The sequence below is a fragment of the Trichechus manatus genome, unplaced genomic scaffold, assembly GCF_000243295.1.
Source record: "Trichechus manatus latirostris isolate Lorelei unplaced genomic scaffold, TriManLat1.0 scaffold00036, whole genome shotgun sequence".
NCBI classification, from domain to species: domain Eukaryota; kingdom Metazoa; phylum Chordata; class Mammalia; order Sirenia; family Trichechidae; genus Trichechus; species Trichechus manatus.
The window spans coordinates 13,072,726-13,094,328 of record NW_004443972.1 but is presented as its reverse complement, the minus strand read 5'-3'; the positions used below and the strand labels follow the sequence as shown (position 1 = coordinate 13,094,328).

Below are 21,603 nucleotides of genomic sequence, written 5' to 3'. Positions count from 1 at the left end.
CCAGACTGTTCCTTGAATCACACTTGTCAAGCTATAACCAGAAAAACCAAACCCACTGCTGTCGAGTCTATTCTGACTCATAGCGACCTTATAGGACAGGGTAGAACTGCCCCATAGCATTTTTAAGGCTGTAAATCTTTTTTTTTTTTTTTAATTGTTGTAGTTTTAAGTGAAAGTTTACAATTCAAGTTAGTCTCTCATACAAAAATTCATGCATACATTGTTATGTGACCCTAACTGCTCTCCCTATACTGTGACAGCACACTACTCCTTTCCTCCCCTGATTTCCTGTGTCCATTCAACCAGCTCCTAACCCTCTCTGCCTTCTCATCTCACCTCCAGACAGGAGCTGCCCATTTAGTCTCATGTATCTACTTGAGCTAAGAAGTACACTCTTCACGAGTATCACTTTATGTCCCACAGTCTAGTCCAATCTTTGTCTGAAGAGTTGGCCTCGGGAATTGTTTTAGTTCTGGGTTGACAGAGAGTCCGGGGACCGTGCTTTCTGTGGTTCTTTCAGTCTCAGTCAGACCATTTAGTCTGGTCTTTTTACTAGAATTTAAGTTCTGTACTCCACCCTTCTCTTGCTTAAGGCTGTAAATCTCTATGGAAGCAGACTGCCACATCTTTCTCCTGTGGAGCGCACCAACCTTTCAGTTAGCAGCCAAGCGCTTAACCACTGTACCACAAGGGTTCCTTTGTCAAGCTATAGGCATTCATATTTGATTTATGGTTAGTAGATAGGATGTAATGGTGTTATATTTTAAATACACAAAAGGAATGACTGTTGAAAAGAATTATTTCTGGCAGAGACTTGTTATTCATTAGTTTTTCTTTTGATTGACCCATATTTAATTCCTTCCTTCCTCAGTCTTCCTATTCTTCCTTTCTTCCAAACCTTCTTCCTTCTCTGCTCCTTTCACAAGAGTGGTTTAACTTGAAAGGAATGCTCAAATAAATCTAAGGATACTTTTTAAGTATGGATTATAAGAAAAGGTTCAAGTTTTATTCCCTTGTGAAAAGCAGGCCGGATCTTCTAAACAAGTCAGGTTTAAATTCAGGAAGCCGTGATTATGTAGCTTGTGCTGATTCTTTCATAAGTAAAGTAGTTGAATGAATTGGTATTGCCTTAGGAGTTAGGGCAACATTTGTCATTTTTAACCTGTGCCCCCTACAGTTGCAAATACACTGTTGAATTTTAAGTACACCGTATTCTAAGAGCACTAAGTATATTTTTTCAAATTGCACACATCCCATCTACCTACAAGTGGTCATTATATTAGAATTCCCTGAATTAACTAGATCAACCTCTTCATATCTTTACAACTGAAAATCTTACTTTACAGAGGATGTGTCTGAAATTATTCCAGGAAAACAGAAGAAAATGTCATATATTTAGATTAAGATTCATTTTTAAAAGACACTTTCCATTTTACCCTGTCCTGACCTGTCCAAATCCTGCATGTGAGGTATTAAAGAAATAGTGCATGGAGTTATTAATTTACTAACATGCGTACCCCGTCCGCCTCCCACTACTACTTTCTAAGGATGGAGATTCTTGGGGTAATCATAATTTTCGTGAATAACACAGCCAGAGATTAGGAGCTTCTGTGAGGGAAGTGGAATTGGAGTAATTTAGTGTAGTTTTAGTATCCAGAAGGGTGTAGTAATTAAAACTGGCATGACTTCAAGGTACTTTTTTCTTAACAGCAGAGTGTTTCTGCTTTGAATAACCATCTAAGGGTCTCAAAGCTCTTATTTCAGATTAAACATGAACACACATGAATAGTAACTTGGAAATTCCTTTAAAGTACTTTTTTTTTTTTTTAAAATGGGAGTCATGAACATTTTCTTGGTAATTGTTTCTCAATCTTTGGGAGCTACTGACTTGCGATTAGTGCCATTCAAGTGCCTTGAGAATTGTTTGCAACAGAGAGATTGTTTTGGCTGATTTATAAAGTTTTGAACTTTGTCTGAAATTGCACATCGACTTGATTTCCCCATCCTCAATCAGCTTTGAGCACCTTCAAACTGAAAATCTAATTCTAATAGTTTATCCTAACAGACAATTTGTAGAAAGATTGGTGTAATACTAAATTGTGTGATGGGGAACTTGCCCCAAATGAAGAACAAGTTGACTCTTCAAGGCCAGGACAGTAGCATTTCCAGCTGTGGGTGTGCCGAAGTGGAGCCAAGCAAGCCTGCATGATGGAAGTTGAACTTGCCAGAAACTTGGGATTTGGGCTTTGTAAGAACTCATGTTGCAAACCCGCCCCCTGTATCATAGGCGTAAACCCAAATGGCTTTTAGAAGATCAACTGTGATTAATAGTACTGAGTTTTGAAGTACAGTCATCAGTTGAAAATTTAGATCAAATGGTAGTTAGCTTTTAACATTATTATTATGTTACTGTTGTTTTTTGATTTTCCAATTTCCCCCTTGCATCATCATGTAGACTTTTTGCTAGTTCCTAAAATTTTGTGGGTTGAGCTTCTGTTAGGTGGTATGGGATTTGATTTGTAGGGGGAGGTATGGGATTTGATTTGTAGGGGAAGGTAAGGGTATCTCACGTCTCATTTTAAACCAGCTATTGTTGGCAATGACTTATTCAGTATTTTCCCCTTCTGTGTCTCTATTCCCCTTCTCTCATAAATATTCACATGCCACGCACACAACACACGCACGAATACAAACACAAAGCTGCAAATCATTTTATCTAAACTGAAACTTGGAAGTGTCCAATGCTACTTGTAAATGTTTTATTAATAATATATTAATTATGACCCCCCCAACAAAAAACAGAAAAATTATTTGAAAGAAAAAGAGAAATGTCACCTGATCTTTCTAACATTCATGTTCGTTTCCACTTCATGTCTATTACTCTGTGTATATATTTTTGACTTAGCTGCAATCTAGGATAGATGAAAGTTTGTATTTTTCATTTGTGTTGTTTTCAATGTTATCAAATAGTCTCATTTTATAGTAAATGGTCGCATAATATTTTATTAACCATTTCTGTATTGTTAGACATCTTGTCTCCATTTGGGGCCTATAGCAGACATCTTTGTGCTTATAACTTTTTCATTTGGGGAATTAATTTTTAATCTGAAAAGAAGTAGACTTAGCAGGTCAAAGAGTACGGATGCCTTTATGGCTCGGCACATATTGTCAAATTGCTTTCCATAAGAGTTGTACTAGTTTACAATATCCACCTCACCCCAGAGTGTGATGTACCTATTTGACTTCCTTATCATCTTTAGGAACTGTCATTAAAAGAATATATATTTTCAAAATTATTGCATATAAAACGTACCTCATTAAAATATATGAATATCTTATATTAGGTCATTATAATTATGCATCCTTTGAGTTTCTGTGTCCATTATAAAAATTGATGACCAGATAGTTCTCTTGGAATAATATGATCCTTAAGTGAACCATAAGCATAAAAATAGGTTGTATTTTGTGTTTTCATTGGAGTTTTACATTTATTTGCTACTAATAATAAACCTCATGCTGTTTCTATACAGGAAATGAGCGCTAAGTCCATTTTTACAACTGAAAATTTCTCAATAGTGTGTTTTGGATTTTATTTTTTGTGTTTAATTTGACACTGAATTTGGAATTGGTAGGAAAGAAAATGGTTTCTGTCCTTCCCTGTGTGAATTAATTTTCTAGATGAACTTAAGGCAGGAGTTTGCTTGGATCAGTAGTTCTTAAACTTGAGTATGCATCAGAGTCACTTAGGTCCTCCTCCCAGAGTTCCTGATATAGTAGGGTAGTGCTGAGAATTTCCCTTTCTAACAGGTTCTCAGGTGATGTTGATGGCTGCTGGGTCAGAGAACCATACTCTTGAGATTTGGTGTTAAATCAGTGTCATCCGGGCAAGGAAACAAAATCTGCCTCCAGGACACTGGCAGAGCCTGTCCAAGCAGGATACCTTTGCCATTGAGTTCTGATGCTTCTGGTGAAACTTTCTCTCTTTTCCAAGCTAAAAAGGGGCCCTTTTCTCCTTTAAGAGTCTTGGATCTGGGCCCTGGCCTTTCTTTCTCTACTACTTTCACTACTTCTCTGGCAATATTCTTTCTTCTCCTCCCTCTGTAGTTTGCAAACACATTTGGTTCCGGTACCCAACTTCAGTACTATGTGAGGAAAGAACTTTGACATGAGAATTTTGGAGATAAATGGGTACATCCTAACTGTGGACTTGTGTTATTAACTTTGGTTTGATCAAAAACCTGCAATAGCCCCTTTCAAGCGTTCTGAGAACATGTTCCCTCTTAATAGGTCTTTTCTACTGAGTTTTTGGCCTTTGATGTTAGATCTTGTTTGTGTCCCTTTGTGCAGAAACTCCACAGTTTGATTGCTCTGATAGTGTAGTCTGCTCATGGATTTAAAAACTGAATAAAATAATCTTCACTGTTTATCCTCCAGGGCAGTTGTGACTATAGCATCATCCTTGCAGCATGAATCTCTGTTACTTTCCTAGAGCTTACAATCTACTTGGATATATTTAAAAACAAGCAAATAAAAAGTTTCCCTTGTGATTTAAATGTCATGTAAATTTGTCATTTATGTGACAGGTAGACTTCACTGTCACCAATAACCTAGTTATTCTTAAAAGCACCTGGAGATTAGAAAATGAGGTGCTAAGATTCCCCTCAGAATATGTACAAGATCTTTTTGAAAAGGCATTGTACCCAGATTGTACAGATAAACACATTTAGAAGATAGGACAGACATGTTCCTTTTTTGTATTTGACTGTTACACACTCTTATTGTGATGTGCTTCTGTCTTCCCTTCTGTGGTTCTCCGGGCCATTGCTTTGCACATCGAAGTCTATGTGAGTGGTGCCTCCTGGAGCTGTGCAGTGCTTCTCCCAGGACCACTGCGGGGCAGTGAAATGGAGTGGTTCACAGTCCAGGCCCTGGAGACATGCTGTCAGAATCTATTACTGTCATAGTCCCTAGTGCTGTTGTAACACAAATACCACAAGTGGGTAGGTTTGAAGAACAGGAATTTATTTTCTTAATGGTTTTGGAGGTTAAAAGTTCAAATCAGGGTCCAGCCATGTCATTCTTGTCATTAGTCCCGAGCATTTCTTGGTTTGTACACAATCCTCACATGGCATCTGTCTTCCTCTATGTTCCCCTGTGCCTATTCTGGTCTTTTTATAACTCAGAAATGATTAGGTTTAGGATCCACCTACACTAGTATGACCTCATCAACAAAAAGAAAAACTCTTGTTTCCAAACAAGATCACATTTACAGGCACGCTGGCCAGGAATTCAGCATAGGTCTTTTGGGAACACAGTGCAGTCCATAGCAATCACTTACATCAGTTGTATCATGAGAAAAGTATCGATAATAATAGTAGCTACTTCGAAAGGGTTATGATGATTAAATGTAAAGCTCCAAGTGTATATCTGGCATATAGTAAGTGCCCAGTAACATAGCCATTGGTATTGTTACCTTTCCCTTGGAAAGGAGTGATGGCCGCCAATGGGCTTGCAGCTTTCAAGTCCTTTCCCCCTCCTTTTGTTATCTATCTTCACCCTGACATTACATTTATGTCTTCTCTTTATTGCCCACAGGAGGTTATATGGGCACTTACTTGTTTCCCTCTGTTACTGGCTTTGGTTGTTTTGTGATGAAAGTCAGTATTAAATATGTCAGAAATTATTTGTATCTCACAAAAATTCTTACTTGCCAAGCTACACCTTTCATGCAGTGGAAACTAGGAAATACTCGTTAGAGTAAGCTTGTGTTTGGCACAAATACTTTGGAAAAACCTGTTCTAATTAATCCTTGAGCTTGCCAGGGAACTACATGTGCTTCTGTCCCTAATCACAATGGATTTATGTGTATGGAAACCATGACAACTCTTATTTTCTTCAGCAGCTTAATATGCAACATGTTTCACAGTTTTAGCTGACTACTTTAGTGTATATTAAGATTTGAACAAAGAGAAGAAGCACAGTAGGAAAATTTTTTTTCCACATTCATTAAAGTCATTTTTTTATTTTTAACATTTAGGCATATACCCACTTCTAAGTGGCTTGGGGCAGGAATATGGAGGTAGGGTGGGGAGGAAGGACAATTTCTGCTGATTTCCTAGAATTTCATATCCCTAATTTAGAGATCTAGACCACAAATATTGAATATACCTTTTGAATCTTGTCTCGCCGGGAATTCTGTAAGCTCAGTGTTTCCCATGATTCATTTGTACACATATTGTCTTTATGATTTTTGCCATATCTAAATGCCACCTCTACCATCATTTACTTAATTTTTTAATCTTTAAATTGCATAACTTATTTTAAACTTTATTTTAGAAGAAAAGGATTGTCTTAACTATAAATGGAAAACCACATAAAATGGAAGGTAATGATACAAATAAATATGTAGTTAATAAGATGAAAAAGTTTTGCCCATGAGCCACCCCTGAAAGAAACAATATTTTAACTTATAGTCCTCTCAGGGTCAAATATGAATGGTTCTTCCTTTTTCTCTCTAAAATGGTTTTAGTTCTAGTATTCTAAAATCTAATGTCTGAAGAAGTTAACTGCTAACAGAGCTCTCTGTGTGGATGCAGATGCCAGGGACCTGTGTCCTTCTTACCTGTTACCAGGGTCTCTGACGTGAGTATCCCAGTTGGAGGTTTGTGAACAGAGACTGTAATGTGAAGCAAGCACTTTGGGACATGGGATTAATAAAGAGAGACATTTAATTATTCCATAATTGACTTGTTGGGAAGAATTCTAGAATAGAAACAGGGAATTAGATTCTGATCCTTAGTTTTGCCGGTAATTAGCTGTGAACTTTTCCTGTGCGGGCACTGATTTCTTCTTCTGAAGAAAGGAAAGATACGAACTACATGAATAACATCCCATAGATATCTCTTGGCCTCACCTTCTGCTTATTCAATGTCAAATCAAGACCACAATCCCTTGTCTGTAATTGGGAAATCTCCAAAACTTTGAAAACCAAGCTTTTTCATAACTTATTTGGCAGAAAACCTGACTTGAGTGAATTCATCTGATGGTCAAACCTGACCTGAATTGACTGTTTACAGCCAATGGTCTTTCCACTTTGTGCAGCTATTCATATTCGCTGCAGAAATGTGTTTGATTGTGAAGTGCTTCTCAGACCCTGATGGAGATGTCACGTGAAACATGTTATACATCACATCAACATTTCATTCATTCACTAGTCTAATAATACGCAAGGTGCTGTGTTAAGCTCTGAGGAGACAGCTTGAGCCAAAAAAAGATTCAATTTAAAGCTGCCCGTATCAGAATCAACTTGACGGCAACTGGTTTAGTTTTTGATTTTATATTTTAGTTGAGGAGACAAATCATTATAAATTAATAGAAAAAGCTACTGTGGTTGAGTCTGGAGGCAGTGCAGATGGTTAATGCGCTCAGCTGTTAACTGAAAGTTGGAGGTTTGAGTCCACCCAGAGTTGCCTTAAAGAAAGGTTTGGTGGTCTACTTCCAAAAAATCAGCCGTTGAAAAGCCTGTGGAGCACAGTTATACTCTGACACACATGGTGTTGCCATGAGTCAGTGGTTCTTTTTAGAAGACAAAAAGCATGAACTGAGTCACAAATGGGATGGAAAGGAGCAGGTGCTACTTAGACAAACTTGGGAAGATGTGAGATACAGGGGAGAATGAAAAATAAAATCAGACAATGATGATGAGTAGTGTCCCGTCAAAAGGAAGTGCTGTGGGAAGTCATAAACGTGCCCTGTTGACAGGACTGCAAGTAGTTTTGTGTGGCTGACTCCTCAGGTATGTGAAGGACAACAGCAGTATGGAATGCGGTATACAGGGCAATTCCATGGACAGTGGGGCAACATTGGGATACAAGTTGAGGAATGGCATAATGAGCTTTTCCACTAGGCTGCTAACTGACGGGTCAGTGGTTCGAATCCACCAGTTGCTCTGTGGGAGAAAGATGTGGCAGTCTGCTTCTGTAAAGATTTACAGCCTTGAAAACCCTACGGGGCAGTTTTACTCATCCTGTAGGGTTGCTAGGAGTAGGAATCGACTCGATGGCAATGGGGTGTTTTTTCTTTCTTTTTTTTTTCTTTCTCTCTCTCTTTTAAAGGTCTCTTTGAAGCCAGTAGCGTTTGGTAGAGGGCTGAAGGGTAAGACATGAATCAGAGAGACCAAGGAGCTGTCCAGGAGGGGATAAGATAGAGGCTCTAATCCAAGGCAGTGGTGGAGAGGATCAGGAGGGAGGCTTTGTTTCCAGAGGCTTACATTTTAAGAAGATCATTCTGGCATTCCATGCTTTTTGAAGCACTGTCTAGAGCATTCTCACTGAGGCACACTTCAGCTTTGTAATGTGGACTTTAAAGGTGTTGGAAAACCGAGGCAGGATAATTAAATGGTTTACTCAGAGAGCCACCTAGCAAATTAATGGTAGAGCTTTTGGTTGGTAAAGATGTTTGCCCCAGAGAGGAGAAAACATTCAGTTAGACATATGCCCAGGAGAAAAAAAAAAAAAACTATAATTCAAACCAGATACACGTGCCAAAAGTTGTGGGGGAGTTGGTTGTTGTGAATAATTTCTCCAGTTTCTTTGTGACCCCTTTGAGTCATACAGCCTCCTTACACGGAAAAGCAAGACTGGCTCAGTTTGTTCCTTCCTTGACCACGATTAAGAGCACCTCTTCCCCTGCATTCCTGTATCATTTGTTGTTTGTACCACTCATTTGGCACTTGGAGTACTTTGTATTTTTAGTTACTTTTCCTGAATACATGCTGTCCTGTTTGCTGGCCCACAACTTGGCAGTTGCTCATTGGGTGCTGCCTTAAAACAACTTAGAGTTTACTTTTTTGCCTGGCTTCTCTGGTTATTTGTCACTTTCTGGCAGAAATGAAGAGCAGTTGTAAGTAAGTAACTTCCTACCTTGACATATGTCATTTCATAATCAGGCTTCAACCTCTCGCCTGCCTCCTGCTTGTTTTCTCCCTTCTTCCCACCACTTGTGCACTGTTACAGCCACAGAGAACTTCTCTCCATTCTCTTCAACATATGTGGATCATTTATAACTCCTTGTCTTTGCCCCATACTGCTCCCTCTCCCTGAATGCACCCTCTCCTTGGTCTTTTGCCCCCTTAGTGGAGTCCCTGGGTGGTGCAAGTGGTTAACATGCTTGGCTGCTAACTGAAAGGCTAGAGGTTCCAGTCCACACCTTGGAAGAAAGCACTGGAGATCTGTTTCTAGAAAATCAGCCATTGAAAACTCTATGGAACACAGTTCTACTCTGAAACACGTGGAGTTGCCATGAGTCGGAGTCAACTCCATGGCAACTGGTTTGGTTTTGGTTTTTGTCTTCTCTACCTTGCAAACTCCTTATCTCTCCAAATCAACCCAAGCCCTGTGTCCCCTGGAAAGCTTTCTTATACTTCCACAGCACCCAGTTTATATATGACACTTAATAAACCACACAGGTGTTTCCTTCTCTGAGACCTGGCATGTATCACTTGACTTTTTAGGTAGCAGCTGAGCACTTAAACAACTGGACCACCAGAGCTCCTTAAGTAAAAATATAGCGAAGACTTGCTAATCTATCTTTGTCTTTTAAGGTAGAAGCAAGTTGTTGTTAGGTGCTGTCGAGTCCGTTCTGACTCACAGAGCCCTGTGGACAACAGAACTAAACACTACCTGGTCTTGCGCCATCCCCACAATCATTGTTATGTTTGAGCCCATTGTTGCACTCACTGTGTCAAGTAGAGGGGCAAAAAGAAAATTTTTGAGGTTCTTTTTGATAAGATTTCTATCATCTAAGAAAAAAAGAGAGACTATTGTCCTTTTCTTCCACTGGATTTTGAGTTCTTTGAAAAGCAAGAGCATGCCTTACACTTTTATCACCTTTAACATTTAATATGATATTGTATACATAGTAGTAGGTGTATATTGATTGAAATAATTGTTTTCCTTGACCAGAAGGAGTTCCAAGTGACTTGTAGAGGTTAATCCCCTGTTTATTTTATTCTGGAGAAGCATGACCAGTGTCAGATGGAAACAGTCAACAACTGGCCAATGGTTGAAGAAACAGAGGCGTGCCTAAGTCCCAGACATAATCAATTAAATGGTCCCTCTTTTTAAACCTGACTCCTTTTGTTGAAACATGGGGACATTTAATTAGATTAAAATATGAAAAATAGAAACACAAGAAGAAACTTCAGTTTTGTATAGTGAAGTTCATTGTTGGGTTTCACCAAATCCCATGTTTTAAAAATCCAGCCATGTTTTTGTTTGTTTCTCTTTTGCATTTATAGAAAATTCCACTTTGTATTATTCACAGTCACCTAACCCTTCCCAAACTAGCCAGGCAGATTACCTCAGTAGCTGACAATTAAGGTAGATTTTTCAGGACTTAAAACCAGGCTGTTAAATGCATTCTTGGAAAAATTGAAGGGATGGTAAAGAACACATCTCTTCCTCTTTCCTATAAATTCATGTGACTACACAAAGGTATCGGTTATCTTGCAGGTCTGTGTACGGTTGTATGTTTGTGATGTCTCTCAGCACTGAGAAAGGATTAAAATATTTTTGTTTAAATGCTTCCTAGGATCCCTGCAAGAAAGGTAGGTAGGGCCTCTGAGATGAGTTAACCCTAAGTCTCTTCAGAAAGCAGCAGTTTTTGCCCAATATGAGCTCTTTATGGTTTCCAAGGAGGATTGTTTTAATCCTTTGACTGGTACATATTACAAATGAGTTATGCAATGTGGATTAAGTGATCTAAGGACTTAAGAAAGAGTATCAACTATATATTTTTTTCTATAATTTAAACTACTTTCCATTTTAAAAATAAATTCTTAACATGAGCCTGATTTTTTTTTTTTTTTTTAAATCGGTAGTATTTCTTTAACAGATGCCACTTTTACCTAAACAGTTTTGTATTTATCTGGGATTTATAAGAATGGCTTCTCACTATTAAGTAATTTAATTTCTGTGGTAAGTGAAAAAAGGGATCAAAGCTTTTCAGGTGGCTTGTAGGAACTAGAAAAAGCTTAATTATAGTTTTCCTCATAGTCCCCTTCCCTCTCCTCCAACAACCTGTTATGTATTTGGGAATAGAAGACAACTACATGGAGAAAGAAAAGAGCAATAAACCAAATAATACACTGACCTCATTGTTGAAGCCTGATGCAGGAAGAAGAATAATGGATTTTCTTGGTTTCATTTCTGTAAGGGGAAGAATCAGTTTTCTAATTTCAAATGATTGTGTTTTGAATTTCTCTATTTGTGGATATTATTTGTGACAAGTAAGCAACTGATATAATTTTACTGGAAAAATAAAGATTTCTAAGGCATTGGAAGCCATACTAGTACAGAAGCTGAAATTAGCCATTGGTACCTTTTGGATTTTCTTTGGGGAGAAGAGTTCATCTTTCCTTACCATTCTTCTGCTTTCCCAAACAGCTGTTCTTTTCTACATTTTATTTCATACCTTCAGTCTGAGAGTAAATTAGAGAGCCATCAAACAGACAGCACTGTCTTCCACTTAGAGAATACTCAGTACATGGAGAAGAAATGATTGAATGAGGAAATGAATATTCCACATTGTACCCTCTCTTAACTTAATTAATATGGTTGGGTTCCAAAGACCAGGTCATTGTGCAAAAATCAGTGCTATATGAAAATGGAGGATGACTACGTCATTACGTAACTGCCAAATTACAACGTTAAGTAACTGCCAAAGCACTGAGAATCATGGCCTAGCTAAGTTGACACATAACCTTAACCATCACAGCCAGCGTTACTCTCACCTCACACCTCCACGTTTGTTACTGAAAGATGTATGTCGTTAATGTGCACAATAGTCGGATAGTAGATTTTTTACTGTTGTTGTAAATGCAGAATACCAGATAACGAGATAGTCGGTAAGTGAGGAGTGGGTGTACACTGTTTACTTCCTTTCCAATGGGAGTGATTATTTTATAGCAATTTTTTTTCCTAATTGACAAAATCATTTTGTAACAAATGGTGATCATTTTGGTGGTATTTGTTTATTTGCCTTTAGTTTTGTAGTTTGTGGACAACTTTGTATTTATGGTTTGAAACCACTAGATCCATGCTCCTTTAAGAGTCTTGTTCCTTTTTGATCAGCAAATGAGTTATTATCCTGGGTCTCCTGGGTCTTGTCAAGAATTACAGAGCTGTTCATATACACTGTTTCATCATTTTGTTAATAATTGTGATTACATGAGAAATGGTGACATATTTTCTTCTGACAATTATTCTTCTACCAGTTCTCTGTAGGGCTTATATTTAGTGTCTTGTTCTCCACTTATTTGAGTACCTACTTGCAGCTTCCAGAATCATCTTGAACTATGAGGAGTATGGGCAGTACTTTGCCCTGTCACATTATAACCTGTGATACCCAGCAGTAAACCTCTGTGGGAACCTTAGCTCTCTTGCTAACCTAACACAATTCTTGTCCTTCTGTGCAGGTATTGTTGAGGATTACAAGCCACCCTTCTATGATGTGGTTCCCAATGACCCAAGTTTTGAAGATATGAGGAAGGTAGTCTGTGTAGATCAACAGAGGCCAAACATACCCAACAGATGGTTCTCAGACCCGGTAAGAGTGCCAGATTCTTAGTTATAAACCTGTCCTCACTGGTGTGGCACTTGAGTGTTCTACTCTGTGTATCTATTGTTTTCTCACCATGTTTTATGCAGAAGGGTCTTAGACCTAGTTGAGTATGTTCAGAAAGTGGTCTCACTCTCGAAGGAGCTATATCTGATAGATCATGCTAACCAATGACAATATTCACAAGAATTTCTATGATCGACCAGCTTTGGGAGTCATGAATGGGAGACTCATTACTACTGCCACTAGCCCTGGGACTGCAGTTTCGTATCTTAACCAAGAGACTTTGAGTAAATGACTTTAAGCTCCTTTCCACCTCTGCCTATCTGAAGTTCCAAACACAAGCTGCTTAACACTGAGGGTCCTGTATTGCTGCTCTTAAGTAGTAGCAGATCTAAGGCATTGAGAAATGACCCTATTTGCAAATTTCAGTATTATCTCTGGGTATTATTGCTAGTAGCACCCATAAAACCATCAAGGGGTCCAGCACTGCCTATATAGTTTACCTGATGAAGTCAGTTGGTGGCATTAGGAGTCCAAAGGTCAAAGTTCATGAAACTCAAGAGTGGTTTCTTTATCAGTGGTCAAGGCTTTGATTATTTGTTTAGAGAAAACAGCAATAACATCATTGTAACTTCACAAGACCTGCAGAATTCTGCAAAACAGTTGACATCAGCCCAGTTTCTCGAATCACTAGGAAGCCAGTTTGTCACAGTCGTCTTTGTTCTTTTTCTCCTCAGACACTAACCTCTCTGGCCAAGCTGATGAAAGAATGCTGGTATCAAAATCCATCCGCAAGACTCACAGCTCTGCGTATCAAAAAGACTTTGACCAAAATTGATAATTCCTTAGACAAATTGAAAACTGACTGTTGACATTTTCATGGCGTCTGGAAGGAAGATTTGACGTTGTTTTTGTTGTCCAGCTGGGACCTAAATGCTGGCCTGACTGGTTGTCAGAACAGAATCCATCTGTCTCCCGCCCAAAATGGCTGCTTTGGCAAGGCAGACATCATACCCAGCCATGTGTTGAGGAGACACCAAAACCACCCTAACCTCACTCAATGACTGTGAACTGGGCATTTCACAAACTGTTCACACTGCAGAGACTAATGTTGGACAGACACTGTTGCAAAGGTAGGGAACTGGAGGAACACAGAGAAATCCGAAAAGAGATCTGGGCATTAAGACAGCGCTTTGCATATCTTTCACAGGTCTCCTAGACACTCCCCATGGGAAACTCGAGGAGGTGGTGAATTTTTAATCAGCAATATTGCCTGTGCTTCACTTCTTTATTGCACTAGGAATTCTTTGCATTCCTTACTTGCACTGTTACTCTTAATTTTGAAGACCCAACTTGCCAAAACATTGGCTGTGTACTCCACTGGTCTGTCTTTGGATCATAGGAATTCAATTTGGCAAAACAAAATGTAATGTCAGACTTTGCTGCATTTTACACATGTGCTGATGTTTACAATGACGCCGAACATTAGGAATTGTTTATACACAACTTTGCAAATTATTTATTACTTGTGCACTTAGCAGTTTTTACAAAACGGCTTCGTGCATATGTTAAAGCTTATTTTTATGTGGTCTTATGATTTTATTACCTAAATGTTTTTAACACTATACTCTGAAATGGACATTTTCTTTTATTATCAGTTAAATTCACATTTTAAGTGCTTCACATTTGTATGTGCGTAGACTGTAACTTTTTTTTCAGTTCATATGCAGAACGTATTTAGCCATTACCCACGTGACACCACCGAATATATTACTGATTTAGAAACCAAGACTTCAGTAGAATTTTAGTCCTGAACGCTGTGGGGAAAATGCATTTTCTTCGGAATTATCCATTATGTGCATTTAAACTCTGCCAGAAAAAAATAACTATTTTGTTTTAATCTACTTTTTGTATTTAGTAGTTATTTGTATAAATTAAATAAAATGTTTTCAAGTCAAACAGTGAAATTATTTTTCAGTATATGAAAAAGAGCTATGTCATATACAGCATTTTATGGGAACAGTAAAAAAAAAAAAAACCAAACCATATCCATTGCCGTCAAGTCGATACCGACTCATAGCGACCCTATAGGACAGAGTAGAGCTGCCCCGTAGAATTTCCAAGGAGAGCCTGGTAGATTCAAACTGCCGACCTTTTGGTTGGCTGCCATAGCTCTTAACCACTACGCCACCAGGGTTTCCATGGGAACAGTAGAAGCACAAAATTAATTTGGAAATAGAATTTGCTTTTTAAGTCTAGTAATGAACTTGACGGGACTATTATGATATCTTCCAGCTCAAATTTGGTATAAGAAAATTTGAGTTTAGTTTTTTTTATTTTTTTTAATGTTTTGGTTTCCTCAGTTTCACCAGTTTTGAAGTGACCTGCCTTCCTCACAAGGTGTTTTAAGTATAAATGTGAGGAAAGATGTCAGAGCATTTTGATTAGTATAATAAGGTTCTGTGTGAGTGTAAAGTGGTCTGATGCACCCCATCTTGCTGCCTGGGGAGAGATGATGTTGGCTTTTTTTACTTCTTGTGCTCAGTATGGCTGGAAAGGTAGGGTTTAGAGTAGTCCAGTAAGAGGAGTGAGAAAATTCTAGAATATTCCTCAAAGGTAAGTTAGTAACTTACTTAGGATACATTTTCTATTTTCTTGGAGGATATATATTGGAGTCACATCACACGCAATCAGCTTTTTTCCACTTAAATTGATACATACAGAAAAATATTCAAATCATAAGTATACCACTTGTTTTTATTTAAATTGAAAACAAACAGCACCTGGATCAAGAAGCAGACATTCTTCGTGCTCCCTTCTCACTCCCCCTACCCTAAGAGTAACTGCTATCCTGATTCTTAACAGATTATTTCAAAAAAAACCCAAACCAGCTGCTGTCGAGTCAATTCCTACTCATGGTGACCCCATGTGTTCACTTATTATTGAACATCTTATAAAAGGAATCATGCACTATGTTTGCCGGTGGGTATATATCTAGGAGTGGAATCGCTGAGTCATAGGGTGTGTCAAATGTTCAGCTTTAATTGAGATTACCAGCTGTTTTCCAAAAGGGGCTGTGCCAATTTACACTCCCACCAGCCTTGTAGAAGAGTTCAGGTAGTTCTACATCTTCAACGTTACTTTTTTTGTTTGTTTTTCATTATAGTCGTTCTGATGGATGTTGTACACATATCTCAGCAAAACAGTAGGAAAAGAGAGAGAGTAAGATGACATGGTTGGAATAGTTCTTACCATTCTTCTCAGTGACTAGAACTCAAGTCAGGATGAGTGCAAGACATAAATACGTAGATCTCAGTGCCCATGTGCTGGCTGAGTGTGGGGTCTAGCATTGAGTGGTGTGCATTATTTTTTAAACAACAAACAGTCTAAGGACTTCATTCGGTGCTCAGCCAATGAAAGAGCAGTTGTTCTAACTCTGGAGGATAATCTGTCTGTGTAGACTGGCAGGTTATAGGCGAGTCTCTAAAATAGCATATTTCTAAGCAATGTTTACTATACCCAGCTTTTCCCTTATTTGGTGACTTTGAATCCTAACCCCACTTAAGATTTAAGTTTTTGAAGGGAGTGGAAGAATGGGTGAGGAGAGAAGATACGGCAAAACACATCAGTCCCTCTAGAAAAACAGGTTTTCGTAGAATCATGGTTATCTTGGTGTCCAGTAAGGAAATTGAGCCACAAAGAAGTTTGCTGATGTGTCAAGATTAGACCCTTTGATTCCAAGCCCAGTGTAATCTTTCCATGGCCACACATCAGTCTTTCAAGATAACATCTTTCATCTTCAGTTACGTTGGGTCGCGTTCCCTGAGCTGCACCACCACTATGGAGAGTTCTAGAATGAGGACACATTTGGTTTGCTCAGTTCATCGTTAAGTTATCACTCTTTAAAGCAGACCCCATAGTTATAATGAAGATGTGCTATTTCAAAGGACCTGTAAGAAAAGACAGGCTGTTTACAATATCCCTTGCGTGCATTGTGCCAGTTATTAAGCTGTTGCCTCTCAGCTTAAAACCCACCCTTCTTTGTGTTGCTAGGGCTGCAACTCCACCAGCTCAGCTCTGCAGAAGGGGGACATTAGAGCCAGACTGGAAGGCAGGAGGGGGAAGAACAGACTTGCTCCTTCTGGCCTGCTTCCTGTTCTGTCAGCACCCATCCAGCCTCCCTTCTCAACCAGTTCTTTTCGGTTTGACTCCCTGCTGAGAATTAGCATCCACCCCAGATATATGGAATCAATCTACAGTTTAACAAGATCCCCAGTTTCAAAGCCCTGCTCTTAACCCTGCTAATGACCTTCCAGGAGCAGCAGGTCAATCCAGTTTGCAGTGCCAGCGTTTACAAAAGCAGCTTCATGGTGCCCTCACCTGAGAGTTACAAGCACAGCTGACCAGTGCGCACTCCTCAGAGGTCAGGGACCCAGCTGCATGGGGCCCCTCCTCTAAGTCCAGAGACAGCTGCACCAGCTCAGCAGTGCTTCCTTCCCAGAGGTCTGAGTGTCATCTCTGCGGATCCTCTCCTTTAAATCTCTCAGTTCTAGTACTTCCATTCTCTTCCCTTTGTTCCTCTGGCCCTCATGGTGGTAGCTGCTTCCTGTAGTTGCTTCCTCTGTGATACTTGTAGTGTTCTCTCTTTTAGCCTTTTTAGTTACTTTGTTAGTTTTTTATACAAAGTTAACAATTCTTGTATTAAATTATCTCTGTTAACAAAACAACTGCTGTGGTCTTTATCTCCTGACTGGGCTCTGACTGGTACAAGCAGTATCCCGTTTCTACTTTCCTGACAGTTTTGAGGTAGGTAGAACAGATGTTAACACCCCCAATTTACAGATCAGAAAACTGAGGCAGTACTGAAGTGTGATTTCTCAGCTAATTAGTAGCAGAACTAAAACTGAATTCTCAATTTTTTAGGCCAGAGCTTTCTCAGATACTTTGTAATGTCTTACATCTATTCCCATCTTCTCCCCCCAGTTTATCTCCCTAGAAGAAGGATTAAGAAAGGTCATTTGGCCTAGCATTTGTTGTTTTACTTCTTAATGTGTTTGTTTCCACAGGAAGATCAAGTGACACATGTCTTGGACTAATCTCTTTTTTTTCCTACAGTGTTAGCTTTTCCATGGAGGAGCTGTTTTTGCTACCCTTCCTGCCCCCATCCCCACCCCCATCCCTAAATAAATGATAATTTCTCCACATAATTTGGGATTCGCCGAAGGCTCCCTTCAGTCACTAGAGGTCTGTATCATCTCTGAGCACTCTTTGACCACCAAGCTTTCTTTCCAAAGCTTCCTGCCTCATATTCTCTGTCAGGGACTGAAGATGCAGTATTTCCAAACCTAATTAATTCATATATTTCAGGTGTCCTGCACTATGAGACATTACTCTGCATTCACTGCTGCACTCTGATTTCCACTTTCCACCAGCTGAACCACCCTAAACTGCTACCTACCCCATATAATCCTTTATCAATCCCAAAGTCTGATAATGTTGGCTAAAATCACTCCAAAACTCTTTGTCATAAAGGATGTCCTTGATTCACTCTTTGAAACAATAAATGTTAAGGGCCTACTAAGTGCCGAGTCTGTCTTTTGTTACAGAGAGAACAAGGTAGAAGGAAAGGCAGACTGTGAATAGCAAATGAAGGAGTAGATCAGAGTTCTGCAAAGTGATCTGGATGGAAGTAAACAAGATGGGGACGAGTGAGAGGAGGGTTACTTTAGATAGGTTCATGGGGAAAGCATCTTGAAGGAGGAGACATTTACTTAGCCCTGAAGGACTAGAAGCCAGCCTTAGGAAGAAATAGGGAATACTGTAGTAGGCTTTGTGAAGGACCATCCAAATTCAAGGTGCTCAAGGCTAGAAGGAGCATGTTGGGTTCAAGGACTAGACAGGAAAGCTAAGTAACTGCAGCGTAGTGAGCAAGAGAGGTAGGCCTGAGCTGAGACTCAGGAGGCAGTGGTTTGGATTTTCTTTGAAGTGCATTGGGAAACTCTATAGGGTAGCTATGAGTCGGAATTGACTCCACAGCAGTGAGTGGGGAACTACTGAAGTATGTTAAGTAGTAGATCAACATATCCAAACAACTCTGGCCAGTAGGTCTAGACTAAAATGTAACTAGAGACCAGGACAGGAAATGCGGGGATAGGTCATGGTTGACTGGACCAGGCTGGCAAGAGTAGTGTAGACCTGGAGGAAAAGCCATGGGTGTGAGATATTTCAGAAGTAAATACAGGAGGATTTTCTTGTTGGTTTGGATGGAGTGAAAGAAAATATAGAACATGACTTGTGGCTTGAGTGGCTGGGTAGATGTTGGTGCCACTGGCTGAGGTGAGGAAGACGAGAAGGAATAGGTTTTTGAGTATTTGTGTGGAAGATAGGCAATACAGATTAGAAATGAAAAGTAGATGTTTTAAAACTTAATAGATGCTTCTGAAACATCCAAGTGGAGATGTCTGTAGGGTTGGAGCTCAGTGGAAATTCATAGCTGTATCCAAATTGTAACTCTCTTCTCAGTAGCTCTTGTTGCTCTGCCTTCTTCATGCCATTCTTCCCACCCCTTGACTTACCAAGCCCAATCCAAATGCCACTCCTCCATGAGGCTTCCCCTGTCTTTCCTCTTACGCTGATGACCCTTTGTGTTTAGCTTTGTTACAGTCCTTTCTTCTTCCTGCCCAGTGTTATATATTTTCGTGGTACAAGTTTTACCCACTATATGGCACTGTGGTTGCTGTTTACAGGTATTCTCTTAGTTAACTCCTCACAGAAACAGTAGACACTCGGTACTGTTATTATTTTTGTTTGACAGGTTGAGAAACAGGCAGGCTCCTGGAGGCTGTGATAGTGTCCATCCCATAGTATGAAAGCAATGGAGCTGGGATTTGAACCCAGCAGACTAATTCCAGAGCTATGTAACTGTGCTGCTTCTTGTTAAAAGGAATTACCCACACATTTTTCCTGCTTTCTTTTTACATGAGAATGATGTCATTGACTTCCTTTTCAGTAGGATGTGTATGCTGAACTGCTGTTCTGTGAGTAGAGAGGTTGGCTTTTTTCAGCATGTGATCGTCTTATCAGTTTTTACACTTTTAGAAATGAATACAGGATACAAATATACATGCTAGTTATGAACTCAATTGTTGAAAAAAATGCCTAGAAAAAGGACTGGAAGGAGTTAAGCCAAAATACTTAAACACAGTTATGTCTGAGTGGTGCTACTCCGGGTTATTTTATTCTATTTTCTAGCTTTCCATAAAGAGAATGTATTATGAAATGGAAGGAACGACAATTTTGTGCTGCTTTGGGAGGTCAAGCCATTCTGCTAGTTATTGAGAGACTTGGTGGATGACTAATAATTATTATAGTCAATTTTTTATTTTAATATTTTTTCTAAGTTATACAGGTCATTGTTTAAAAAGTGAAATAGGTTTATAATAAAAAGCAGTAACCCTCTGCTCTTTCTCACTTCCATTCCTGAATGGCAACCGCTTTCTACTTTTTAAACTGTTTTTCTGGTCTTTGTTTTTCTAAATAATATAATTACCCTTCTATTTTTTGTTCATTTAGTTGTAGACATTATCTATCAACTTCCTACTATGGAAGAAAAAGCCCTGATGGCACAATGGTTAAGTTCATGGCCGCTAACTGAAAGGTTGGCGGTTCTAGCCCACCAGCCGCTCTGCAGGAGAAAGATGTGACAATCTGCTTCCAGAAAGACTACAGCCTTGGAAACCCTATGCGGCAGTTGTACTCTGTCCTTACAAGTTGGAATTGACTCAACAGCACACAGCAACAACACTATGGAAGATGAGAATTTAGCTGTCTTACCAGCTTCTCACCCTCATCCTACACATAAAACATTTGTATCCTCCTCTTTCCTCCCTATATTAATTTGTGGCCTCAACAAATATTTATTGAGTGCCTGCTATGTGTCAGATACAGCTCTGAATGCTGAGGGAAAAGCAGTGAACTGAACCGATAAAAACCCCTTCCCTCATATAGCTTTACAAATTAAAATTTTGGGTTAGGTCAATGTTCACTGTTTTACTGTCAAGTAAACATTCAGGGAGCTCTGGTGGGACAGCCATTCCACAGGAGAAAGATGTGGCAGTCTGCTTCCATAAAGATTTACAGCCTTAGAAACCCTATGGGGAAGTTCTACTTTGTCCTATAGGATCGCTATGAGTCTGAATCGACTCGACAGCAGTGGGTTAAATCTCATTCAGCAATGATTACATTTCCTTTCCTATACAACTTTTTGTTTTCTCTGAAGTCAATGATTTTCTTCATTTCGTTTACTTACTTTTCAGTGTACTATTGCTAATTCCTAACCAAACACTCTGCCAGAATCTCAGTCTCTTCAGTCCATTCACACAATGTAATCTACTAATGGTATCTTGTGAAGATATCCTTTTTGGAACCCCATGTCCTCTTGCCCAAAGCTGGACTGGTTGCTATCTAGACCTTTAATGGTGTCCTGGAATCTGCCTTTATAACTATCCTGTGAATTCCCCTTGGTTCTGTGAAGGAACTCTAGTTCCAAGTATCCTCCCTAACATTTACTCCCTTGTTTTGTTGAAGTGCATCTTCCAGTAGCTTCCCACCCAAGAAAGAGTGGGCAGTCAGTAAATTGTTTCAGACCTTTCGAGTCTAAAGATGTTTTTATCCTACCTTCACACCAAATTAAGAGTTTTGCTGGATATAGAGTTGTAGGTAAGACTTTTCTCATCCAGCTTTCCATGTTGATGCTGATCATCGTGTATTCTGATTTTCAGTCCTTGTAAGTGACATATTTTTTTTCTCAAGAGAATTTTGAGGATTTTCCCTTTGCCCCACAGTTCTCTCTATCTGGGACTCCTATTATTTTGATGTTGTACTTCCTGGACTGATCATCTAATTTTTTCTTTTTTTGTTTACATTATTTAATTTTACCTAATCATCACAACAACCCTATAATCTTGGCCTTATTATCCCTAT

At 39.2% G+C, this 21,603-nt stretch overlaps 1 protein-coding gene across 1 annotated transcript in view; it reads left to right on the top strand.

The window, feature by feature from the left end:
* The window catches only part of ACVR1 (activin A receptor type 1), a 77,056-nt gene extending 62,476 nt beyond the window's left edge, over positions 1-14,580 (top strand). Inside the window, exons 10-11 of the mRNA XM_023730415.1 lie at positions 12,476-12,606; positions 13,359-14,580. Coding sequence (XP_023586183.1) covers positions 12,476-12,606; positions 13,359-13,493 — 266 coding nt within the window. The 3' untranslated portion in view covers positions 13,494-14,580. The remainder of the gene's footprint in view (positions 1-12,475; positions 12,607-13,358) is intronic.
* Positions 14,581-21,603: the final 7,023 nt, after the last annotated feature.